Below are 21,623 nucleotides of genomic sequence, written 5' to 3' on the forward strand. Positions count from 1 at the left end.
GACGCAGCGCGTTGCCGTTCCGTTGTTTTACATAGCTTCCACATTTACGTACGTCGACATATCATACAAAGTTGTGTTGATCCGTTGGAGCGGGCCGCAGCGCAACGGAGCAATGGGATATGCAAAAAATGCCGCAAAGCATACCATTTGGCACATTTACGATATTACAATAATCTTTTCATTGGTACTTTTATAAAATATTCCTATTGCTGTAAAGACCCTCTACAACATATTTTTCATGGGAATTTACATCAGAAACTTATCATGCAGGGCATCAAATTAAATCGTTTTATTTGCTTCCAAAAACATACGTACATCCAAGATATAGGTAGTTATTTTTTAAAACATACCAATTCTTGGCCCTTCTTGCAGCTAGTTTTTTTTTGTAAAATATACGCCTCACGGCTATTATAGTATGCTCATACACTTTATATTACTTTAAACGCGTGTAGACAAGAGATAAAAGACATTAAGGAACACCACGATGATTTACCGACCTTGGGGCCCAGTGTAATGACGGGGAGATCGGCAATGATTTGCGAGTGAGCAAGTGTTTTTATATAACCAAGTTGAATTCAATGATATTGTTTAGTGACGGTTTTGAAATGTTATTGAACGAGTATTGGAGATTGTAGTCAGGTTCGCAAATTAAAATATAACTATGTTACACACAATTTATAGGAATAGAAAGAAAGAAAGAAAGAGAGAGAGGGAGTATTTATTTGCCAAATACATGAGTAAATATACAAATTGATGTTATAATGAATTAAACCAACATGTTTTACCGAATATAGGTATGCAAATATAAATGAATAAAGAAGAGCATGCTAGCCACTACAAGTAACAAAAAAAAAACATAAAAAAATATAAAATTAAAAAAAATATATAATTAAAATCTGACCTAATTGCATGCAACATGTGTGTCTCAGTCACACAAATTGGCATCGGTTCAGCACGATGTTGCTCAGACAAAGAAAAGTTGGAAATGCCAAATTGTCAGTGACACGAGAAACGATGCCGCTAGTATTATGGACACGTTTGACCCGGATACTATAAAGAATGGACTTTTAGGTTTGGTCGCGTCAGTCACGTGAACGTAAACCAAAATATCGCAAAGTACGAAATTTTATCTAAACGACAACGGCGCGCATTTTAAAGTTCACGCAAAATTTGACTGGTGCAAACCATTCTTAGAATGATATTTTTGAAACGCAGAAAGGGCCCAGAGACTTAACTGCGGAAAATAGTCCTTGAGGGAAGAAAGAAGTAAGTATGATAATTTAGTTCAATATTGACGATGCGTGTGGCGGATTTATTGTATTCCTTTTAGGTAATAAAATTAATTATTTAACATTAGACTTGTAGTAAAATGAGCACCTTCGTAAAGTACCCGGAATGTAATAATATTTAGGAGTCGTAAAGAAGAATCATCAGGACGTCGTTAACTTGGGAAAGGGATAATTAGAGGTTCAAGAAAGAGACGACGAAGTTGTTTGCATTGCAAAGGCGAAAGTTCAACGTGTTCCCACGGATAGGCGGCGGGCACGCCTTGGTATGAGACTTGATTTTAATTTCTCTTTAGTGTTTCATACTTTTAAAAGTTACGAATTGAAAATAAAACCAGACAAGTGCGCGTTGAATTCGCGCACAAAGGGTTCCGTACCATTGAAGTCCCTTGGATTGGGATTTTTAGTATTTTTTGTTATAGCGGAAACAGAAATACATCTCGTAATGTTTAACAGCACAGTGTTCGTAATAGGTTCCCATTTTACAGTTATATTTTCCAATCTCATAAGAATCAAAACCATAGAGACTTAGATTCATGAAATTTAGCAGGACGCGATATCTGACAGCGTACATATAACTGAAATCCCTAAATATATATGTTAAGATGGAAAACCGAGTCCAACTGGCACAGCTAACACAAAAAAAAAAACCTACCAAGTTAATACACGTAATAAATTCTGAAAATAAATACACAATACATTAAACAACATTAATAAATTATGTTTGCGCCGTTTTTACAACACCGCAGCGACACCTCCTCACAACGCGGTGCGGCTCTGACCAGTTTATTTCTTCAGTTATGAGAATAAGTGTTGTAAATAAAGATTTCTATGCTTGTAGTAATAAAAATTACGCATTTTTTAATTTTTTAAATCTTAACTTGTTACGTAACTTTAAAGAAATTTCTTTCTCATTTATTCGGAAAACACATAAAATCCACATAACACTAAAGAATAACAATACAAATAATAGTTGAGCATCATCTAATATTCTTCGCTTTACGATCTATTTTTTTTAACCTATTCTATCCCACTGCTGGGCAAGGGTCTCTCCCAACTTCCGGAAGGAGCCGTTTTACTATCTACTCTTATTCTATATTTTAAAAAAAACATATCTTCATCCGTTAAACTGAATAGGTATGTTTAACGTTAAACTGAATATACATGTTCTACATTGTATAAACTGTAGTCTCCGCTGGATGTATAGGCACAATCCCAGCTATTTAAATATATGCAAATGTAAGATTTAGCTTCAGAGTATGTAAATGTGTGACGCTCCTGGGCGGGTTCTTACAATAGAGAATTAAACACTCAAGCATGGGTTGCACCGTCAACTTAGACATTAACTTTAACTTACGCAGAAAAACGCATAGTACGCCATTTTGTCTATACGTTAGCAGCGCGCCGGTTTTAGTCAGCATCAGTGTTGACGTCTTAAGCCCTTTACACCGATGCGTGTGCAGCACATATAGAATTTCGCTCCCGTGGGAATTTCGGGATAAAACGTGCCATGTGTAAAATTCTATGATCCTTGTGGTATTGTAAGAAAAATTTATTTTTTCAATACAATGAATTTCATTTGAAGATAAACCTAGTGGTTTGTGAATAACTAAAATTTCTAAGAAGGTAAATGAACTAATCATGTTAGAGTAAGCGATGCGAACTTTTATTCATAAAATAAAAGTAATTTCTATCTCAGTTTTTAGGATATTTTTGACAGCAATTCTAACCTATTTAATTTTATTTCATATCACAATGTCACAATCAGTTATTAGTAGTTATCAGTTGTGATGTAATTTTTTTTGTTTTGTAGTAACTTGATAGTGGAAACTTGCATTAAAATAACAAATCCCCGTGGTTTTATCATAATTGTATATATTATTTCTTTGCAATAGTATTTTCAAATGGTGATTAATAAAAAATCTATTAATAAATTTGAATGTCGGTCCTAACACACACGGATTAGGAATTTGGTGAGTATTAACGACCGCAAACAGCCGCGAACAAGGGCTTAACGTGCAGTAGCACACACAGATTACACTTTGGACACCCATCCAATGACCGACCACTTCGAGAGTGATTTGACTGCCTATGTTACAGAATAACCGGGGAAACATCTGCGCCATTGGTTAGATATTGTTTGTTTAAACTGTAAACACCTCTTTGATTGATTTTCTCAAATATCTTCTTCGTCCAACCCTTCTCCTAGTTGAAGTCGGGTCTTCTCATACATTTGCGTTAGGTACATTAAATTTTCTCAAATAAAATATATGTATATATTTATATGTTCGTAATAACAGATCATTCATAAATAAATATTTTAGCAAATTTAAATCGGAAGCCAATGTTCATATCTCATACCAGAATTTGTCTACCGTTGTGTGAAATTTTGTACGTGAAAATTGAAATCCTGTGATGAAAATATTTACACGAGCTATTTCTGTCGAGACAACCCTGTGAAAGTTTAAACAGGCTGGGAGGGTAGTCGCTATTTATAAATTTAACATTGTGCAATATTGTGTTTTGCGTGCTCGATAGATCGAGTTATATAAAACATAATTTTGGGGTTGGATGACTGACTGTTGACGTCTTCGGAGAAAAGGCTGCGATGAAGTTTGTTGCGCCGCTTCATCAGCATCTGCGCTTTGGAAGTCGGCAGTAGACTTTAAAGTAAATTCACGCATCGTGTTAAAAAGGGAAATGTGCGGACGCAATGATGTACTACGTGTTTTATGGTTCATGGTGGACCCCATTACGTTTTATATACTGTATTCTTCCTTCAGCATATGATCTTGCTTAGAAAGGAATTTCCTCCAACGTGAGCAGTATAAAACCGGCCGTGGTTTTCCCCGGAGACGCTGTCTGTATACCTATGCAGAGGGTTGCCGGTTTAGGATTGCATGCCCTTTCAAAATACCTATTTTGAAAGGGCATGCAATCCTATTTCAGGGTTGGCAATATATATAAAGACATTAAAAACTATTGCAGTACTATTTTATTTATTTATTTAATTACTTTGGAGCTAAATAAATCTGGGTATTGAGTATTAAATTTTATTCAAGTAGCCTAAAGGGTTTGCTTGTTACAGATTGATCTGAATCTTGTATGTATATTTTTATAATACAGTATCGTTGAAGTCCATAATACGAGTGTGGAACTTTCTCAGAGCTAACAACGTAACATAATGTGTGTAATTTATCCATACATATAAAGTTTAAATTTATATGTATGAATAACTTTAAAAGTTATTTACTTAGATAATCTATTCCAGTCTAAACCAACCGGTTATTGTCGAATAATGCATATTGCATCAGTACGAAAATCCCTTGTAATTGGAAAACGCCGTGTTCTACTTAGCGTTATAGTTTCGGTCTAACACCCTCTCCCCGTTTGACCTGTTTAGATATTCAACAGCCTAAAATCTCTGAGCTAGGAATATCATTAGATGGATCAGGTTTTATACGATTTCATTAGTAATATTATTTGATTATTAATTTCATATTAATCGAAAATTGGCGCAGTTTCACTGCTGCTGCGCAGGCGGAGACTTAGTCGTACAAGCGTTTACTATTAAAATACATTGATTGATATAATGTATAGAATCATGCGAAAGTTGTGCTCCGTTACGACGACGCAACACGTTGTGGCTCCGTTATTTTTTAACACGTCAGTCAGTGTCAAAACCTGTACGATTTATACGTTTTTTTGTGTTGATCAGTCGATGGACCATGTCCATCACATTGATGTTAAAACTCGAACCGTACCTATTATGAATAATCATGAAAAACATATAGAGAATAAAATGATCATAGGATTTCGCTTTTTTATTGTAATATATGGAAACCTAACAGAAAAATAATGAAATATGCAACTGACAAAATATTTTGGTAAAATATTTTGACAGCGAGTAAAATACTATTTAAAAGAATCAATTTTGTTGACCGCGCTAACTAGTTTAGCTGGCTGGCCGTGCTATGAATATGCAAAATTGAATGGATTCCGTTTTAGATTTCACTAAATACAATTTCACATTTTACGTAAATTATAACATACTAGTACTCCGCCGGTGACTTCGTCCGTGTAGTCTGCGTTACTCCTCAATGGTAAAACGTTATCTTTACAGTTACGTAGGTACATTCTACAATATCGTTAGCTATCCAGAATTTAATTAGTATAAATTGAATAATAGAATTTGAACTTCAAATATTTACGTTAATTAGTTTACTAATCATGTTTATGAGAGTCGCGACTGTTCGGTTTAATTAGTTTCCAGTTATGTAATGTTATTAAAGTAATTAAAGTGGGAACAAAACGAGGGTATACTGAATCTGTAGCTCGAAAACAAACAAGCAATGAAACTGCTGTCGTGGTCCAAGTCACGGGATGAAGCGTTTCGATAAAGTCGATATAAAAGTCAAATGTTTTGAAATCCATATACACTACATAGTATAAGATAAAGTCGCCCGCCCTCCGTGTGTGTCTGTTTCTTCCGTGGTTTTTAAGCGTTCTTCTTTTAAACCAGCCAAAGGATTATCATACACTTTCCACTGTTATTCAAATAATTTATTCCCGAAAGTTTATAGACGTCGTGCGAAGCCGGGCTTAGTAAAATATACTAATTGTTCACCGCGAACTTGATCTCGAGAACACACAACAAATTTTCACAAAATTGTGAATATTTCAATAACGACTTAACCGATTTTGTTTCCCCACGAACTTAACAATTCTATTGACAGATCACACACCCACCTTTTAAAATTTCATCAAGATCAGACCAACGGTGCGAAACTTATGGCGTTACAAACATACATACAAAAAAAAAATATTTTTGCCCCAAACTGATTTGTTGTTTGTATCACGGAGGACACAGGGCGTCGCGACATCGAGGCGCCCTCGTGTCGGGACAGGCTTTGTATTGTGTATACTCAACGACGTCTCAGCTACACTTTACTATAGCGATGGCCGGCCTATGTATACTTCTTACTTCACTACGAAGTCTTAAATCCATCTATACTAATAGATGTGTGTACTATGAGTGCGAAAGTTTGTCTGTCTGTTCTGCATCATGCATTCATTTTGATGAAATGTAGGATGCACGTGGTTAAAGACCCATCTTCAAACACTTTTTCAAAAATCAATCCCCAAATGACTATAATGGGTGAAAGTTTGTATGAAAATCAAGTCTGATAATAAATTAATGAATTCACGAGGGCGAAGTCGCGGGCAAAAGCTAGTTAATTATAAAAGGGCAAGACCTTTAAAAGGTACAATTTAAAATTTGTACGTAAGTCTCTAAGGCACCTTTATCGACGAATTCGGTAAAAATAAAATGCAACGATGCATTCCCACAATAAAACGTGATAACCAAATGTCATTTTGACTGATAATATTGCAATAATGTTTAAGTTTAATTGTAACCCTTTTTGCCTCCAAAAAAATGTGACGTCAATTGTTTTGCCATACAAATTACGTTATACATTTTAGTTTTTGACATAAAATTAGACATAAAATTATTTTCATTATTTATATGATTTAAAACTTTGTTGCACGAAATTATAAGGATACAAAAGGTATCAAATTTCCTTCACCGTACACAATTCCTGCAAGATTTTCTTAATATGACTCTTACAGTCAGTATCAGACCTCTAACGTAACGGTAGGCGTTTGTTCTTTATTATCTATTCATAAAGTCTCTGTAAAAATATCCACACCATCCCAAATTGTCCCATTACCATACAACGCGGCCATTTTAAAAAGCACCTTATTACAAGATCGTCTCATGTTTCCAACGCCCCGCGCTCTCGGCCGTGTAATACTTTTGCAAAACATATGGTAATGTTGTTTACGCCTCAAGTGAAAACAAGTTAATAAGATTGTACATTTATATGTACATGTATTCCTGGTTGCCTGTAAAATGAGTTATTTTAAGTTAATGTGTTCGTTCAAAATAATGACTGTATTAAGTTTTAGACGCGCATTTTGCCTTGAATAACGTAAGGAATCTAAAAGATCGTATGAAATGATAACATTATCCGCGCAGTAGCGGTAAAGCATGATCGTTGTTGCACGTGAAATTCTAACTATCCTAATTCTTAAACTTGGCCGTCATCTGTTCAAACGGTGTTCAACTGTTTTTATAAAGAAACAGCTTCATCAAGACTTGTCTAGATTGTTACAGAATGTTTTTAATGGGATGTCTTTTACTGCTTGTGTTTCGCACAATAGAGACTAAATAAATGACACACAACTCCAGTTCACTGAGAGCTCACACGGCCCTCTAATTAGGGTTCAAAGGTTCGATTCCAGATCCAATTAGGGCGCACATGAATACTCCTGTTCATCAAATTAATCTTCTGTGATTTATCGGATTGCATGTACTCGCACTAGCTGGTTCACGAAACGACATGGAAATTTGAAAACATATATATATTTCGGGCAATAATAAATTCATGTATAATAATAAAATAAATATTACATACTAAATTAAGAATATTACATAAAAAGTGCCTCTAACACACACGTAACATTGACTTTACTATAAATAGCTTGTTGCTAAAACGCAAAAATATAATATTGTCAACCCTTTCATTGTTTCAGGGTTTATTGAACAATGTCGACGCTGAAATAGCTGAAATATTAATTAACCAACATTCCTCTCTCAGATTTCTGATAATGGTTGAAGCATAGAATTTGATTAGCTGCATGGGAGATAGCCCTTTGCCGTCTAAGAGATACGGTTAAGTAAAAAATTTGTTTGGTTTTACAAGCTTTTATTTAGTTTCTTCTGTCCCGATGTCTGTTCGTCTAATCAAATCTTGCAACTATAATTTTACAGAGTTGAAATATTTCACGTCGCTCTTGTAATGCATTATTACGATAAGAATGACCAGATGGTGCACACAGGTCAATTTATGTCTACATATTTTTGTGAAATAGAGTCATTACCTACAACCAAACATTGACCCGTCTCATCTGTACACACATACATTTTGAAAAATCAACGAGTTCGTTATTATAAAACCGAAAATACAAACAAATCTTGTTCCCGAACTTTTTTCTCACAATGTAGACGCACACAATGGTCCCATAATGTTTAAACTTCGTCGCACGTACCCCTATTCTATGAGGCGGGATAAAGCCTTCAGAGCCTTGGGGATTTTTGGAGACGGAGTATGTGACGTCAGTGGGCTTGATAAACAAAAAATTGGAAGAACGTTGTGTAGCGCTTATACCTGTCGCTTTGAGTCAGTAAGTTAAAATTTGTGACGACAATTAAGACATGATTGAATCTTACGTTAATTGGATAGTACTTCTTTATAAACGGTCCTGGTCAATGCAATGATGCAAATTATACTATATATATTTTTTCTTATTAAATACTGTGTAACAGGGTAAATATTGTGTACCATTATAAATAAATAAGTATATTTTGTGTACGGTGCACACAAAAAAACACAGATCGCATGCGTAACCTTTCCCCCCGAAAAAACTTTAAAGATTTGAACAGAAAGTAATGACAATGCGTGTTCATTATAGTTCGTCCGATACATCAGACCGTCGAGATCCAAATATGAGTAGTAGTAAAAATTCTCACTATTTGGTCATTGAATTCCTTTTGCTTTTTTATTTATTATCACGCTATACCTTTTTTGGGCAACTGGGCAATTGATTCTATATTATTTTCTTGATAATAATAACAAGCTGAAAAATCGTCATAAAGTCAATATGCGTTTGTTTGTTTGTAACATCTTTATTGTACAAAGAACACAAGTTACAAGTATATATATATAACAAGAAAGTTTATGGCGGACTTATCCCATAAATATCCAGTCTAGCATTTATTTAGAAATTAGACTTTCACAGGCACTTTTTCAAGTAAAATTTGAAATCACATAGAATTTCTTTAAACTACTGGCATTTCGGAACGACCACTGCTGAGGAGAAATGCCGAAAGAAACTCATTTAAACAGTGACCCTATCATGCCAGAAGGGCTTACCGTTATTGTTTTTCATAGATATTCCATGCGATCTATCTCACATAACAGCCACGGTAGAACACGTTCCTAAAAAGAAGTGAATCGTATGTAATTCCGTCGACGTTCCCAGAGGGCCGGAACTAGAGGGCTCCAGAAAGCTTTTTACTATTACGGTTTTGGGTTTCTCGTGTGGTGAATGTGGTTATACCTGTGCAATAGAGTCAAAGTCGAAGCGTTTATTCGAAAGGTTTCATTTCTGAAATGCATCGACAAATGAATATTGTAATATAAAAATAGAAATTTGGACCTCCATTATCATTTATTTATTATGAACATTATAAGAATATAAAGACATCTCTCTTCTCTCTCTTATTGTTGTGTTGCTCATACGAGTAGCTGAGGCATCTTGGCGTTCGTAGTTCCCCCTGGGTCCTACTATCAAATTATATTTCTTAAAATCACCTCAAACCAAAATAATAACAATATTTATAAATCGTAGCATTCTACGATGGCGTAGACCCACTACGAAAGCTCTACGAACTAATGCTACGATACATCTATATAAAACTCTATTTGATTTCGATTCTATGTACACAATAGCTAGTAATGGTTTATCATAGACTCCTTTTCCTTGTCTATTTGAAAGGTAATTATTGTATTGGGACTAATCTTATTTATGTTGGTGTAGCTCGTAGTACGGTGCTACGGCGTAGAGCCTCTACGAATATTATTTATTTAATCAAACTTTAATTTTGAAATTATCTAGCCTCCGTCAACATCTATATAGGATTTAAAAAAATCTAACTAGCTGGCTACCTAGCTTGGAAAATTTGTTATATATTTTCATGTAAAAAAAAAACCAAGCGAAGCTCGGCAGATGCTGTCCTCTTACGCTACCGCCGGTTGTTAACTGCGAGAAATATATTAAAAAACTTGAACATCGCAATACCAAATTATATAGAAACTATGTTCAAAAGAAGCACATTTCAAAAACAATACAAAGTAGCTAAAATTCAGCATTTTACGGCGACCATCGTGAAGCGGCTCGTAACTTTACACATAAATTCATATCTGACGACAAAGCGCGAAACTTCGGAATAAAACGTGTGCGAAACGGAACGTGAGATAAAAGTGCGATTTGTTTCGTTTTGTTTTGGGACTCGTCCACTATATGCGCACAGAACGTACAAGGTGGCTTTCAGAAGAGCGTTTCGACCGCTGCGGCCGTGTGAATATCTCTTTTCCAAATAAATGCTTTGGCTTTAATTTTCGAAACGCGATGTTTACGCGTTGACAACGATATCGATCCGGCGATCAAACTTACAAAAGTCATTTTGAAATGACATTATTTACAAATTTAACAACAGCAGCGACTCCTTCGCCGAGCCATTTATTCTTGTCCATCTATATGTTCCTTATTTGTGTATATAATACATATATCTATACAAATATGCTAAATATTCACCGATAAGTTATAGAAAGTGATTTCATTGAGCTCATTTAAAGCGCTGAGAGCTCTTTGACGAGTCTCTAGAAGAGAATCATGCCTGCTTAATTAACAAAAAGCAATCAGTCTAATGTCTAAGGGTCAGTTGCACCAGTCAACTTTAACGTGCCGCTATCGTTTGGACAAAATGACGTACGTTTGCGTTTTTCTGTGCAAGTTAAAGTTTACGTTAAAGTTAACTGGTGCAACCCACTCTTAAAACACCGCATTCAACCTCATTTACCATTCCAATAAACCTAAAGCATTCACAAGGAATGACGACATAAACAGCGCGAGGTAAACTTCTTAGGGGCTCTAACATGGCGCACGAGGCTTTGAACCCCTAATGCTACATTTTATCGCCCGCTTGATATGATAATAAAGCGAGGTTATGTTCTTGGAATTATAATATCAGTTTAAAAGTGTCATAAATAATAATAAATAAAAAAATATATATAATAAATAAATATATACATTAGGACAAATCACGCAGATTGAGCTAGCCGCAAAGTAAGTTCGAGACTTGTGTTATGGGATACTAACTCAACGATACTATATTTTATAACGAATACATATATAGATAAACATCCAAGACCCGGGCCAATCAGAAAAAGATAATTTTCCATCATGACCCGACCGGGGATCGAACCCGGGACCTCTCGGTTCAGAGGCAAGCACTTTACCACTGCGTCAGATGTGACCCCTGTGGTGTAGTGGCCACAGAGGTTACTCTCTCATCTCTCTCTTCCTCAGCTGATTCCTCACTTTGCAATACTTTCGTCTCCACTTTGCACGATCGTAGGCAATCCTAGTTGACCATCAGACCATTTGTCACAACTGGAGTTATTGGGTTCGATTCCCAGCGCGGGCAAATATTTTTACTTGGGCTGTTTTGTGCCCGTTTCTATGTTTGTGTTCATCCAATTAGCGATATAATATTGAAATTTATTGAAATAAATTTACAGCTCACAATATATTATGTAAAATTACTAACTTACGAGTATTTTAGTGGGTTGCACCAGTCTACTTTTATCGTCATCGTTTAGATAAAATAGCGTACTTTTCGTTGTTCTGCGTACGTTAAAGTCAACGTCAAAGTTGCATCAAAGGTACAACCCAGCGCAGCCTAAGTAATTAAAATCAAAAATCTTTCTTTTACGTCAGGATTATGTATTTCATTTATATACGCGAAAAATGTACTTCGAATTAAGTCTACTGCCGGCCTCCAAAGCGCAAATGAAGTAGAAGCGGCGCAACAAACTTCACCGCAGCCTCTTGCGAAGTCTTCGATTAATAAAAGCGGGTCTTAGTCTTAACTTGATAAGGAATTAACTTCACAAGAAACTTACAATTACGTTGTAAAAGAGCTGTCAAAGAGACATTCTCAAGGAGCATTGTCAAAGTGTGTCACGAAAGGTGTTGCACCTTACAAAGAGATTGTTACCTGGCTTCCCAGGTAAGCGACGGAACGCTGCGTGCCTTGAGGCGACGCTGCGCGTGTATGCGTTATTACGGCCATGATATAACGTCAAAGTCGCAAGAAGATGCTGGACGCACGCTACATTCAATACGTATAGAGGAGAGGCCTCTAATCAGGAGGCGATTTCATGTTCATCTGACATATATTTTGGTAGCCAACAAGTAAATACTTATTCACCACGTATTAATATTTTCCGCTGTCGCCGCTCACCTAGATCGCCAGGTTACAAAGAGGTTGTTACACTACGCAATTACTGCTTTGAAGCATGCGTTGTGACCTGTTTTCTGCATTAGTGCCTATTATGTACGAGTGAGGCTTTGAGCGTAGCGACGGCGATAGCTTCTAGTGTTAAAATTGGATTAAGAGCTTAAACTGATTTTTTTTTTAAATTTAAGAAAGTTCTCCGTAGTCGCTGGCATCATCTCTACTGCCAGCGAAGAGATTCCCAAAGGGCTTAACGATACATTTAGAAACGTAGATAAGAACAATCTCGATTAAATTATCTTTCAAATAAAAAAAGAAAAAACTAGATCAAAATTGGTTCAGCCCTTTGGCTATCATGATGCCTCGGACAGACATACAGAAACACAGACATTTAATCATATAATTCTCCTCCTTCTGACGTCGGGGGTTAAAATACGGGTCACTTGTAAATATCGACGAACTGGCTTTTACCCGCGGTTTCCGAACTAATAATTAATTATTAAATTAACATAAATTAACGTAATTTCCCAAGGAAACAGTTATTTTTCCGAAATGAAAAGTACGCTATGTCCTTCTCCGTACTTCATGCAATGTTTCAAGAGGAAATAAGGTTAAGCGGATAAAGCTTGAAGAAGTAACAAAGAAATTTTCTTTCGCAATTATGATATTAGTTAGAATAGATATGGTGAATATACATTTTGATATCGTATTACTTCTTCGTGTACGCAAGGTCGCGCAACGAAGCAGTGAGACCGCGCTTTTAATGGTTACTTTTTTCTATCGAGATCGAAACTATACTGGACCTCTCCGTCGATAAATTACACGTCAGCGACCTGTATTTTTAGTTTATATTACAATTTGTTAGATTAAGTTTAGGAGTATGTTTATAAATGTTAACTTGTACATATATTCTTAACTTTGCAGATGTTTCATTTAACTTATTGCCACTCATTGTTTCAGGTAATCACCACCTTCTATTCAAATAGGAGATAAAAAGCTTACAGGTAATTAAATATTAGTTATCAATCCCGAGAAATATGCTTAATAATTTATCATTTTCCAACGTGATTTTTCTTAGATAATGTCATTACTATGATTATATTGAATCAAATTTAAATAATAATAAAAAGTTAAAAAAAACTACAAAATAAATAGACTACAAATTTATCTTTTACTTCCCCGTATCTAAATTGTTAACTCGATCACAAGTTGATAACTATGTGAAGCAAGTGAGAACAGAGTAACAAACTAAGTTTTTGGACGAAGTGAATTAACGAAATAGTTCATGAGTTGTTTCTTATGTTGGACACTATTTTATAGCCCTACTTGCATGTCTGATTGGGTTACGGGAACAAACTTGTCTGCTCCCGGTGGGCGTCGCTGCTGTTGAATAAAATTACTGTTATAATTGATTTTTAAATGTTTTCAAGTATTCGGCGAACTAATTTGATGCGTCGTAATGAAAATTTGTCGTAATGAAACTACGTGATAAATCCCTTATAATAAAATTGAAACGGAACGTAAAAACAAAATCCTGTCACGAAATAAAAAAAGAATTTTTAAAAAAACCGAATCTAGGCATTACTAAATTGAATACAGTCGCATTTTCGAACACAAACAAACCTCTACAATCTGAAATGGACTTTAACCTAAAGCCGATAGATTTAATTTGCAAACGCGGCGCATTTGAGAGAGGTTTTTGGAATTACAGGGCCGAGCTGATGGATGCGGATGGAGTTAGATAAATTGAATACTGCTGTTTCGACTGTATTAAATTTTTTTAGAATAATTAGATCATATCTTTCAATATAAGTAATTTTCGACTAGTACAGACCAAAATAAAAGAACGTATTACGTATGGAACAAATGTTCGGATATCCCACTCCCGCCCGGCCGTGGCAGAACAACTATGGTTGCCGAAGACCGTGTGAAGTGGAGAAGAAGAAGTAGTACTTATTAGTCCTACTTAACACACCCAAGAAATGCTGGCTTTATGTCGTCAAAGTAAAAGTGGTCCCATATTAGGGCATAGGAACCAAACACCAAATTCATGATATTTTCATCATCGATAAATTGAATAAAATTCCTATCAATGGAGCGGTTTTCATTTTACTTTGTTCCGTGCCATAGACTTTTGTCTCGTCTTCGTGGCTTTCCTTTCCCTCTTCTAGCTTCAATTTTTCCTTCGATCATATACTTCATAAAGTCGTCATCAAACATAATTCCTCTTCTTGTTTCTATTGATTTATGTGACTTTATTCGAAAAAATAGGTATTAATTTAATATAATTATCTGTTTAAATCTAATGCGTACAAATCCGGAAACAAGTAGGAAGCGGCAAAGCGTGACGTCCTAATTGTTATTCTTTGGGCGCTTTGTGCGGCTGACAGACGGACGCTTGCGGACGGGAGTGACGTCATTTTAGCATAAATTTCCGCAAGTGATGCCCTTTCCGCTGTTTTCATGTTGGTCATATTGGGGATCCGTAAATCCTAATCTTTTATATGATTTTTGTGCTTCGTGAATAATCCCAATCCTATCATATCCTCTCTCTCTTCTTTGCGCCTCATTCAAATTCAAAAATTATTTATTCAATTATGAAGAGAGAGATAAGAGATGAGAGAAGATGAGAAATATATATATAGTACGGGGAAGGATTATAGAATACCTTTGCTGGTATGAGAAACGCGGGCAAAACCACTGGCAACGACCAAAAAAATGACCAAAAAAATGGTCCACAATAAAATAATAGGTGTTTAAACGACGCTTTATGCATATGACGGACGGACGTGACTTGTTTGGTTGTTCTACGCAAAATTAATGTCGGATTTATTAATATTTTGTCTATTTACATATATACTTCTCTCTCTCTCTCTCATTCATCTTCGCATGTTCCCGGTAACATTCGGAGCTGTGACGCCCCGAAGTCCAGAGTTTGCTTGAAAAACAACTATCAAATTTATGTTTCCATAAAAATCAACCATCAAGTTACACAAAACTAGCGGTCTGTTCCGGCTTCGCTCAGGTTAAACCATAAATGTAATATGTTTCATCTGTCTCTTGTGCGAAATTTCATCAAAATTGGTTCAGTACTTTTTAAGTTTATTCATTACAAACAAAGCAAGAAATCTTTTCTTTTTATAATAATAGTATGAATTATCTTCATTCCAAGCAAAAATGAAGCTATAAAATTGTCCAAGAATAATCGTGTGCACGTAACGCTTTTCTCATTCTGTTCGCGGCGTGACATTTGTCAAGCCGGTGACGTCACGGGACGCGACGGCGGCGTGATATGATTAAACGGATGCCACGAATATTGTGACATGAAACTTTAATTCTGTTGGGTTTATAAAATCTTACGGGGTAATGTGGCAAAAGACCCTAGGACAACGCGCGACAATTCTAAGGCGGAACCACACAACACAATGCGTTGTGTGGATGAAAGTAGTTCAACTAACAAACCTAAACATTTAAGCTAGGAATGCCTAAATACATTAAAAACACACATTTTCCAAACATAGCTCAGAACATTCTCGATTAAATTCCGTATCGAATAAAAAAAATTGTTCCAAATCGGTCCAACCGTTTATATGCTACGATGCCACGGAAAGACATACTGATACACAAACACGTTAAAATTATAACTCCCCTTCTTCAGTCCACGGGGATTAAAAATGTAGTAAAAAAGTGGTTTATTTTTCATATCTTATTAAAAGGACAAACAGTTACACGACGCGCTGGAACGCCGGCTGATGTTGATGAATGGAGTTATCAAAAGAAATCTTCTCCATTGTTGTGTCGAGTCTCTTGATTAGGGCGGGATTAATGATTCAGGAATTCAGCTAATATCTTTATAAACTTGTTCTATAATACTACATTTTGTCCATGTAGAAATTCGTTAACTTTTATAATACAAATATATTTTTAAAAGATTAAAAAACTGAGATTCGTGATGGCCGATAGAATCCTCAACATTTTCTTAACCGATTATTTAAAAAAGCACTTTTAAATGTCTTTGGGATTTTTCAAAAACATTTCAATTTTAATTGGAAGAAACCGAAAAAACGCTAAAATGAGAGAGAAAAAGAAAATCACATACCATCTGCATAATTTATTAAATGCAGAGATTAGAAAAGCATTCTATGTGTAGATGGATATGTCGTAGTGGAGAGGCAGCCCCCTCTCGCTCTTCATGCGGATGTTGACGAAGTTGTAGCCAAGTCCACCCTGGGTGATGTTGGCGGACGCTTGGCTGTGCTGCAAGTCGTACGCCAAGATACCCTGGAAAGATATTATTTATTCATAACTTCTACGTCTCGACAACTAATTGGACTATATAGCCTAAGCCACAATGTCCCTTAGCCATCTTGTACGACATACGCGGGTGGATGCGCACACGCATGGTGGCACAGTCAGAGGTGCAATAGATATACGTGCAATAGATAGGCATATGAGGGTAACAAAAATGATAATAATTTGTATAAAATTAGAATAAAATAGAGTATATAGAAACTAGTTAATAATCTAAACCCACTTGTATAATTTGCAGAATAAACTCGGGATAAATATAACTATACTTATAGGTTGTACGCGAAGATACTTATTTCAATGCTTAGCAAACTGCCGGTTAAGTATATTGGAAACTTCAAGTCAATTAAAAAAGTAATTTTAAATTCAGTATTGGCGAAGCCCACACTGGACTGATTTTTACGTTTATATTGGATTTTTTTTTTAAATTACCTTAATAGAACGTCGTTCTCTTAAAAACTTCTCTGGCAGCGAGTAGTAAATGTTTTCAACTCGTTTTTGAAATATTTTCGCGCCATATTCAGCGTTGTGGTGATACACCAAAGGCCTCAAAACGCTTGTCCCCAGAAACGTATGACCACAATGTACTATCACTACACCAATTAAAAACAAAAGTATGACGCACTTCATTTTCTGCAATGGCTGGTAACGGCTGACTGAACCACAACTAAATTTAGGAAAGTTTAAGATATAATGCACGATGTTTATTCGGTGTACATAATTTATACAGATTTTTTATCTCGAAGAGATAAGGTGGTTCTAGTTAAATTTAATAACCTTGATTATAATGGTTTACAATTATTCGCTAAAGACCTAAAATGCTAAATATTATTTTTTTGCAAATAAATGTTATCTTTTTCCTGTATATATATAAAACATTTTTATGTTAATGTTAGGCCCTGGTACAACTAACGTGTTATCCATTCAATAACATGTATATATTGGTGTTCAGTGGTACGTTTGTAATCGATTAACAAACATTTTTTAAACAAAAAAATATATATAAAGTAAATATTATGATTATTTATTTATTCAGCGAAAAGACAAAAAAGAATTCATTTACTTAGATATATACTTAAAATCATAATATGTAATTATTTATGCCAAACGCATAAACCTTTTTGTTATGAGTAAAAATAGCCTTGTGTGCCTAAATACATCATTTGTTTTTATGATTGAACTGGGTTAATGTTTTGCTTGCAGCCATTTTGGATTTCCCGTAGGGTTTGTTGATATTAAATCTAAAACCTTTTGGTTTCCGTATCCGCATGGGTGTGGATACATGAGTGTTCTAAAAATAATATTATATCAGCCTATATATATATACATATAAAAAATCTTCTTTAATATGAACAATCTCTCAAATAAATTGAAATGTTAAAGAAAATAGAAACAATATGGCCGAAATCAGTAACTATTTGTAAATTATTTTAATATTATTTACTATTAAAGTGATAACATGTGTGAAAAACTCATTTGCCCCGGAGTAATGGAAAATTTCGTGCTGATAATCTGAAATATGTTGATCGAAGGCTGACAATATTTCATGCGTCGAAAACCATGTGCCTAGCGTGGAATAAATATTGGTGCGGTGAACTATACTGAAAATATGTAAATTAAACGGTTGGCAAAGGTTTTTATGACATGAAATATCATAACTACTTTTTTTTCACTTAAATACTGTCGCCAAATCCATTAATTACTAATCAAATTTCCAGCAATTGTAAGACACAATATCACCGAACATAAACAAAATACAAACAAATCTGACAAAGCACTACGCCAACAAAGCAACTCTTGATCCAGTTAAAATATTTAAGACGAAAACAAAGCATTTCCCAAGTATTTAGCATCAAACAATGCGAGTCGCATACACGAGCAAAATTGCCCTGTCTTGGCCCGACAAAACAGAAACCCTTGCACAAAGAGTTATCTGAAACTAGATGGCACAACTTCACAAAATTACTTAGAACCGGGTAATCAACTATTTCCATGCATACGATTAAGAAAATCGCCATTAAAAAAAACAAGCTCACAAGGCTGGTATAATTTTGACCAATTGATTATTAAATTGGATATTAAATTTTGACAAATTGATACTTCATAATCTTGTTAGTCTTTTTAAAAAAGTATGTCGTCGATATACGAGTATATAGGCTGAATGAAACGCGACAGGTGAATAACGACGGAAACTTCTTGTGATGTAATGTTGGCCCATGACACGTATCTAGTCTAATGTAAATCTATGTGTTAGTAAGTATTTACATCTTACATCAGCGAAGGATTCCCACACAAAAGGCTCCCTTCTGCGTTTCTTTCGCATTTGAAAAGTAAACCTTTTTTTACAGAATAAAATGAAACGAATAGTTCGCATTCCATCACATCCTCCAGGCGTGAGTGTAATTGAAAAATGAACCTTTTCTCGCCCGGAACTCTCCTTCATATTTCACAATCAATACAGAAACAATTTGGTGTTAGAAACATTGGATAACTTCACACAGTCAACTTTATCTTCAGCTTTATCGTGAAAGAGATTGCCTTTTGTGCAAAAAATATATACAACATAGAAAAAAGTCACAAATTAATACCAAGAGGGAAATAAATAATAAACTTCGCTTGAGTTGTCGAAAATCTGAAGCCTCTGGCTCTGCTTCGGTGCTTCCATCAAATCGATTTCGCTCCACGATAATACAAAAGACAAAAGTTGAACTGAAATAAAGTACACAATTCTATTTCAATTAACATTAACAGGCTTCGAACACCGATTGCAGTTGTCTACACTATTGAATACACATCGGTTCTGATAACTTCGCTATTATGTGTAGTATACAAATATTTACACTGATGATATCATTATCTGAGCGCACAAACTCCCGTCACACAATTATCTGGGAATTGGATCACAACGTGGTTTTCACAGCCATGAACACCATTGTACATTTCCTTTTAAATGTAAATTGTTAATGTGATTAGATTCTGTTTGTTTTCGACGCCTATTGTTTGCAAAAGTGGAAATAATTACGGAATAAAGAGAAATTTATAACGTACAAAGCGAGTCCTTACCCTCTTGTATTGAAGCATGACTTGAATTCGTTATAGTTAATGAAAATTTCGTTTCAGAAATTCCCATTTCTGGACTATGAGAGAAAAACACATTATTTTAGTTACTGTAGTTTATTAATAAGCCTAGATGGTATGTTATGGTATAAACACATCAACCATTATTATATTGAACTTCTAACGCGTCTTACCTATTCAGTCCCCAACAACAACAAACTAGAAGTAGGAACTCAAACATACGTCCAAACTTGTTTAATTGCACAATAACGTCTTTGACAGTCCACAAACAACGCTCCCTCGAGATCTGATGGTCCAAGAATAATGTTATATGTTGTAAATTGTACGGGTTTTGATTGTTTCACTTTTGTCTTTTTTTGATTGTTCGTGGCGAATCAATTATTTATTTAAAAAAAATAAATACAATGGAACATTACACCTATATGCATATCGGTTATTAAAAGAGTATTTATAGTACTCTCTAGTATTTAATCTATTGAGTTTCTAGTATATATAACTATTTATTTCTTTGCATTAATTTTTCTATTTCTCATTTCTGTCTTACCTGTGGAGACTTTTAATTGGGTTTCTGTTTCATATTGTTATTTCAATATATATAAATAAAAAAAATATATTAGGACAAATCACACAGATTGAGCTATCCCCAAAGTAAGTTCTAGACTTGTGTTATGGGATACTAAACTCAACGATACAATATTGTATAACATATACATATATAGATAAACATCCAAGACCCGGGCCAATCAGAAAAAGATTATTTTCCATCAAGACCCAACCGGAGATCGAACCCGGGACCTCTCGGTTCAGAGGCAAGCACTTTACCAATTCACCACCGAGGTCGTCAAATATTTGTTACTTAGTTGTAGGTTTTCGTCAATAGCACCTAATTAATAAATAAATAACTGTTGAAATAATATAGAATAGTATACCATCCGTGCGTAGTGCCAACTTGCAATTGTTCAGACGATGCTTTGAATCTGCACTTCCATAATTTTGGGAAATTCTCAAGCATTTTGTATTAAATTGTTTGCATTTGCAGTGTTCGTGGAACTGTCAGCAGGAATACCAGATCTGTCGACATCTAACAAATACCTGAGTCTGCAATGTAGTTCAGAAATCCTTTCAACCTACAATTCAAAAGCGGGCCATCCGTGTGTCGGAGTATTGTTACCTTGCAATCAACTCGATACAAACTCAACAACGTTTATTCGTTTTAAATTCTTCGCGTTCAGTTCTCAAGGTTGTACGCGTGATTTAAGAAATCATGATTAAGATTAAAGTAGAAGGTTATTGTCTTGTCTATGATGTTTTTTTAATAAATATATCTCGAAGCATTGGTAACTTGTTAGTCAATAAGTTAAGCAATACAAAATTGAATAGTTCAAACAGTATTGACAAAATATTCGTATTTTATTAAACAGAGTACACGGTCGTGTGGATAACATGCTTGATAGCATCTCAATTCACCATATTGCATCAATCAACACACATTGTGATAGCTCTAGAGACAATATCCTGAACTCGGCAACACGACAACATCCAGCTAGCTTGAGATTAATCGTCAGGGCTGTCAATAGCTCCAACTTGATCTACAGTGACTTATTTGTTACTGGCCTTAGAAGATAAGTCCTTAAATCTAGCTATTGTAGCTACATAACATCGATTATAACCCGATTTTAAGACCAAGTTGAAATTATTGAGAATAAAATTCTAAATTCACTGTTTATTTTAAAGACGACGTAGTTAAAAGTCGTAGCAATTTTATTGTTACGTAAAATATGAATAATCTTGTTGGAAGTAGAGTT

General features: G+C 35.0%; 2 protein-coding genes across 4 annotated transcripts in view; one reads left to right on the plus strand and one right to left on the minus strand.

Moving 5' to 3' along the window:
• cpx (complexin) overlaps positions 1-21,623 on the plus strand; it is a 249,353-nt gene that overhangs the window by 81,394 nt on the left and 146,336 nt on the right. The window lies entirely within an intron of this gene.
• LOC128680585 (uncharacterized) lies at positions 16,531-17,439 on the minus strand. The gene is made up of 2 exons (XM_053763828.2): positions 17,173-17,439; positions 16,531-16,713 (listed from the first exon to the last, which is right to left on the minus strand). Exons 1-2 carry the CDS (start codon positions 17,368-17,370, stop codon positions 16,573-16,575), a joined length of 339 nt encoding a protein of 112 aa, XP_053619803.1. The 5' UTR covers positions 17,371-17,439; the 3' UTR covers positions 16,531-16,572.

Source organism: Plodia interpunctella, chromosome 24 (genome assembly GCF_027563975.2).
Source record: "Plodia interpunctella isolate USDA-ARS_2022_Savannah chromosome 24, ilPloInte3.2, whole genome shotgun sequence".
Classification (NCBI taxonomy): domain Eukaryota; kingdom Metazoa; phylum Arthropoda; class Insecta; order Lepidoptera; family Pyralidae; genus Plodia; species Plodia interpunctella.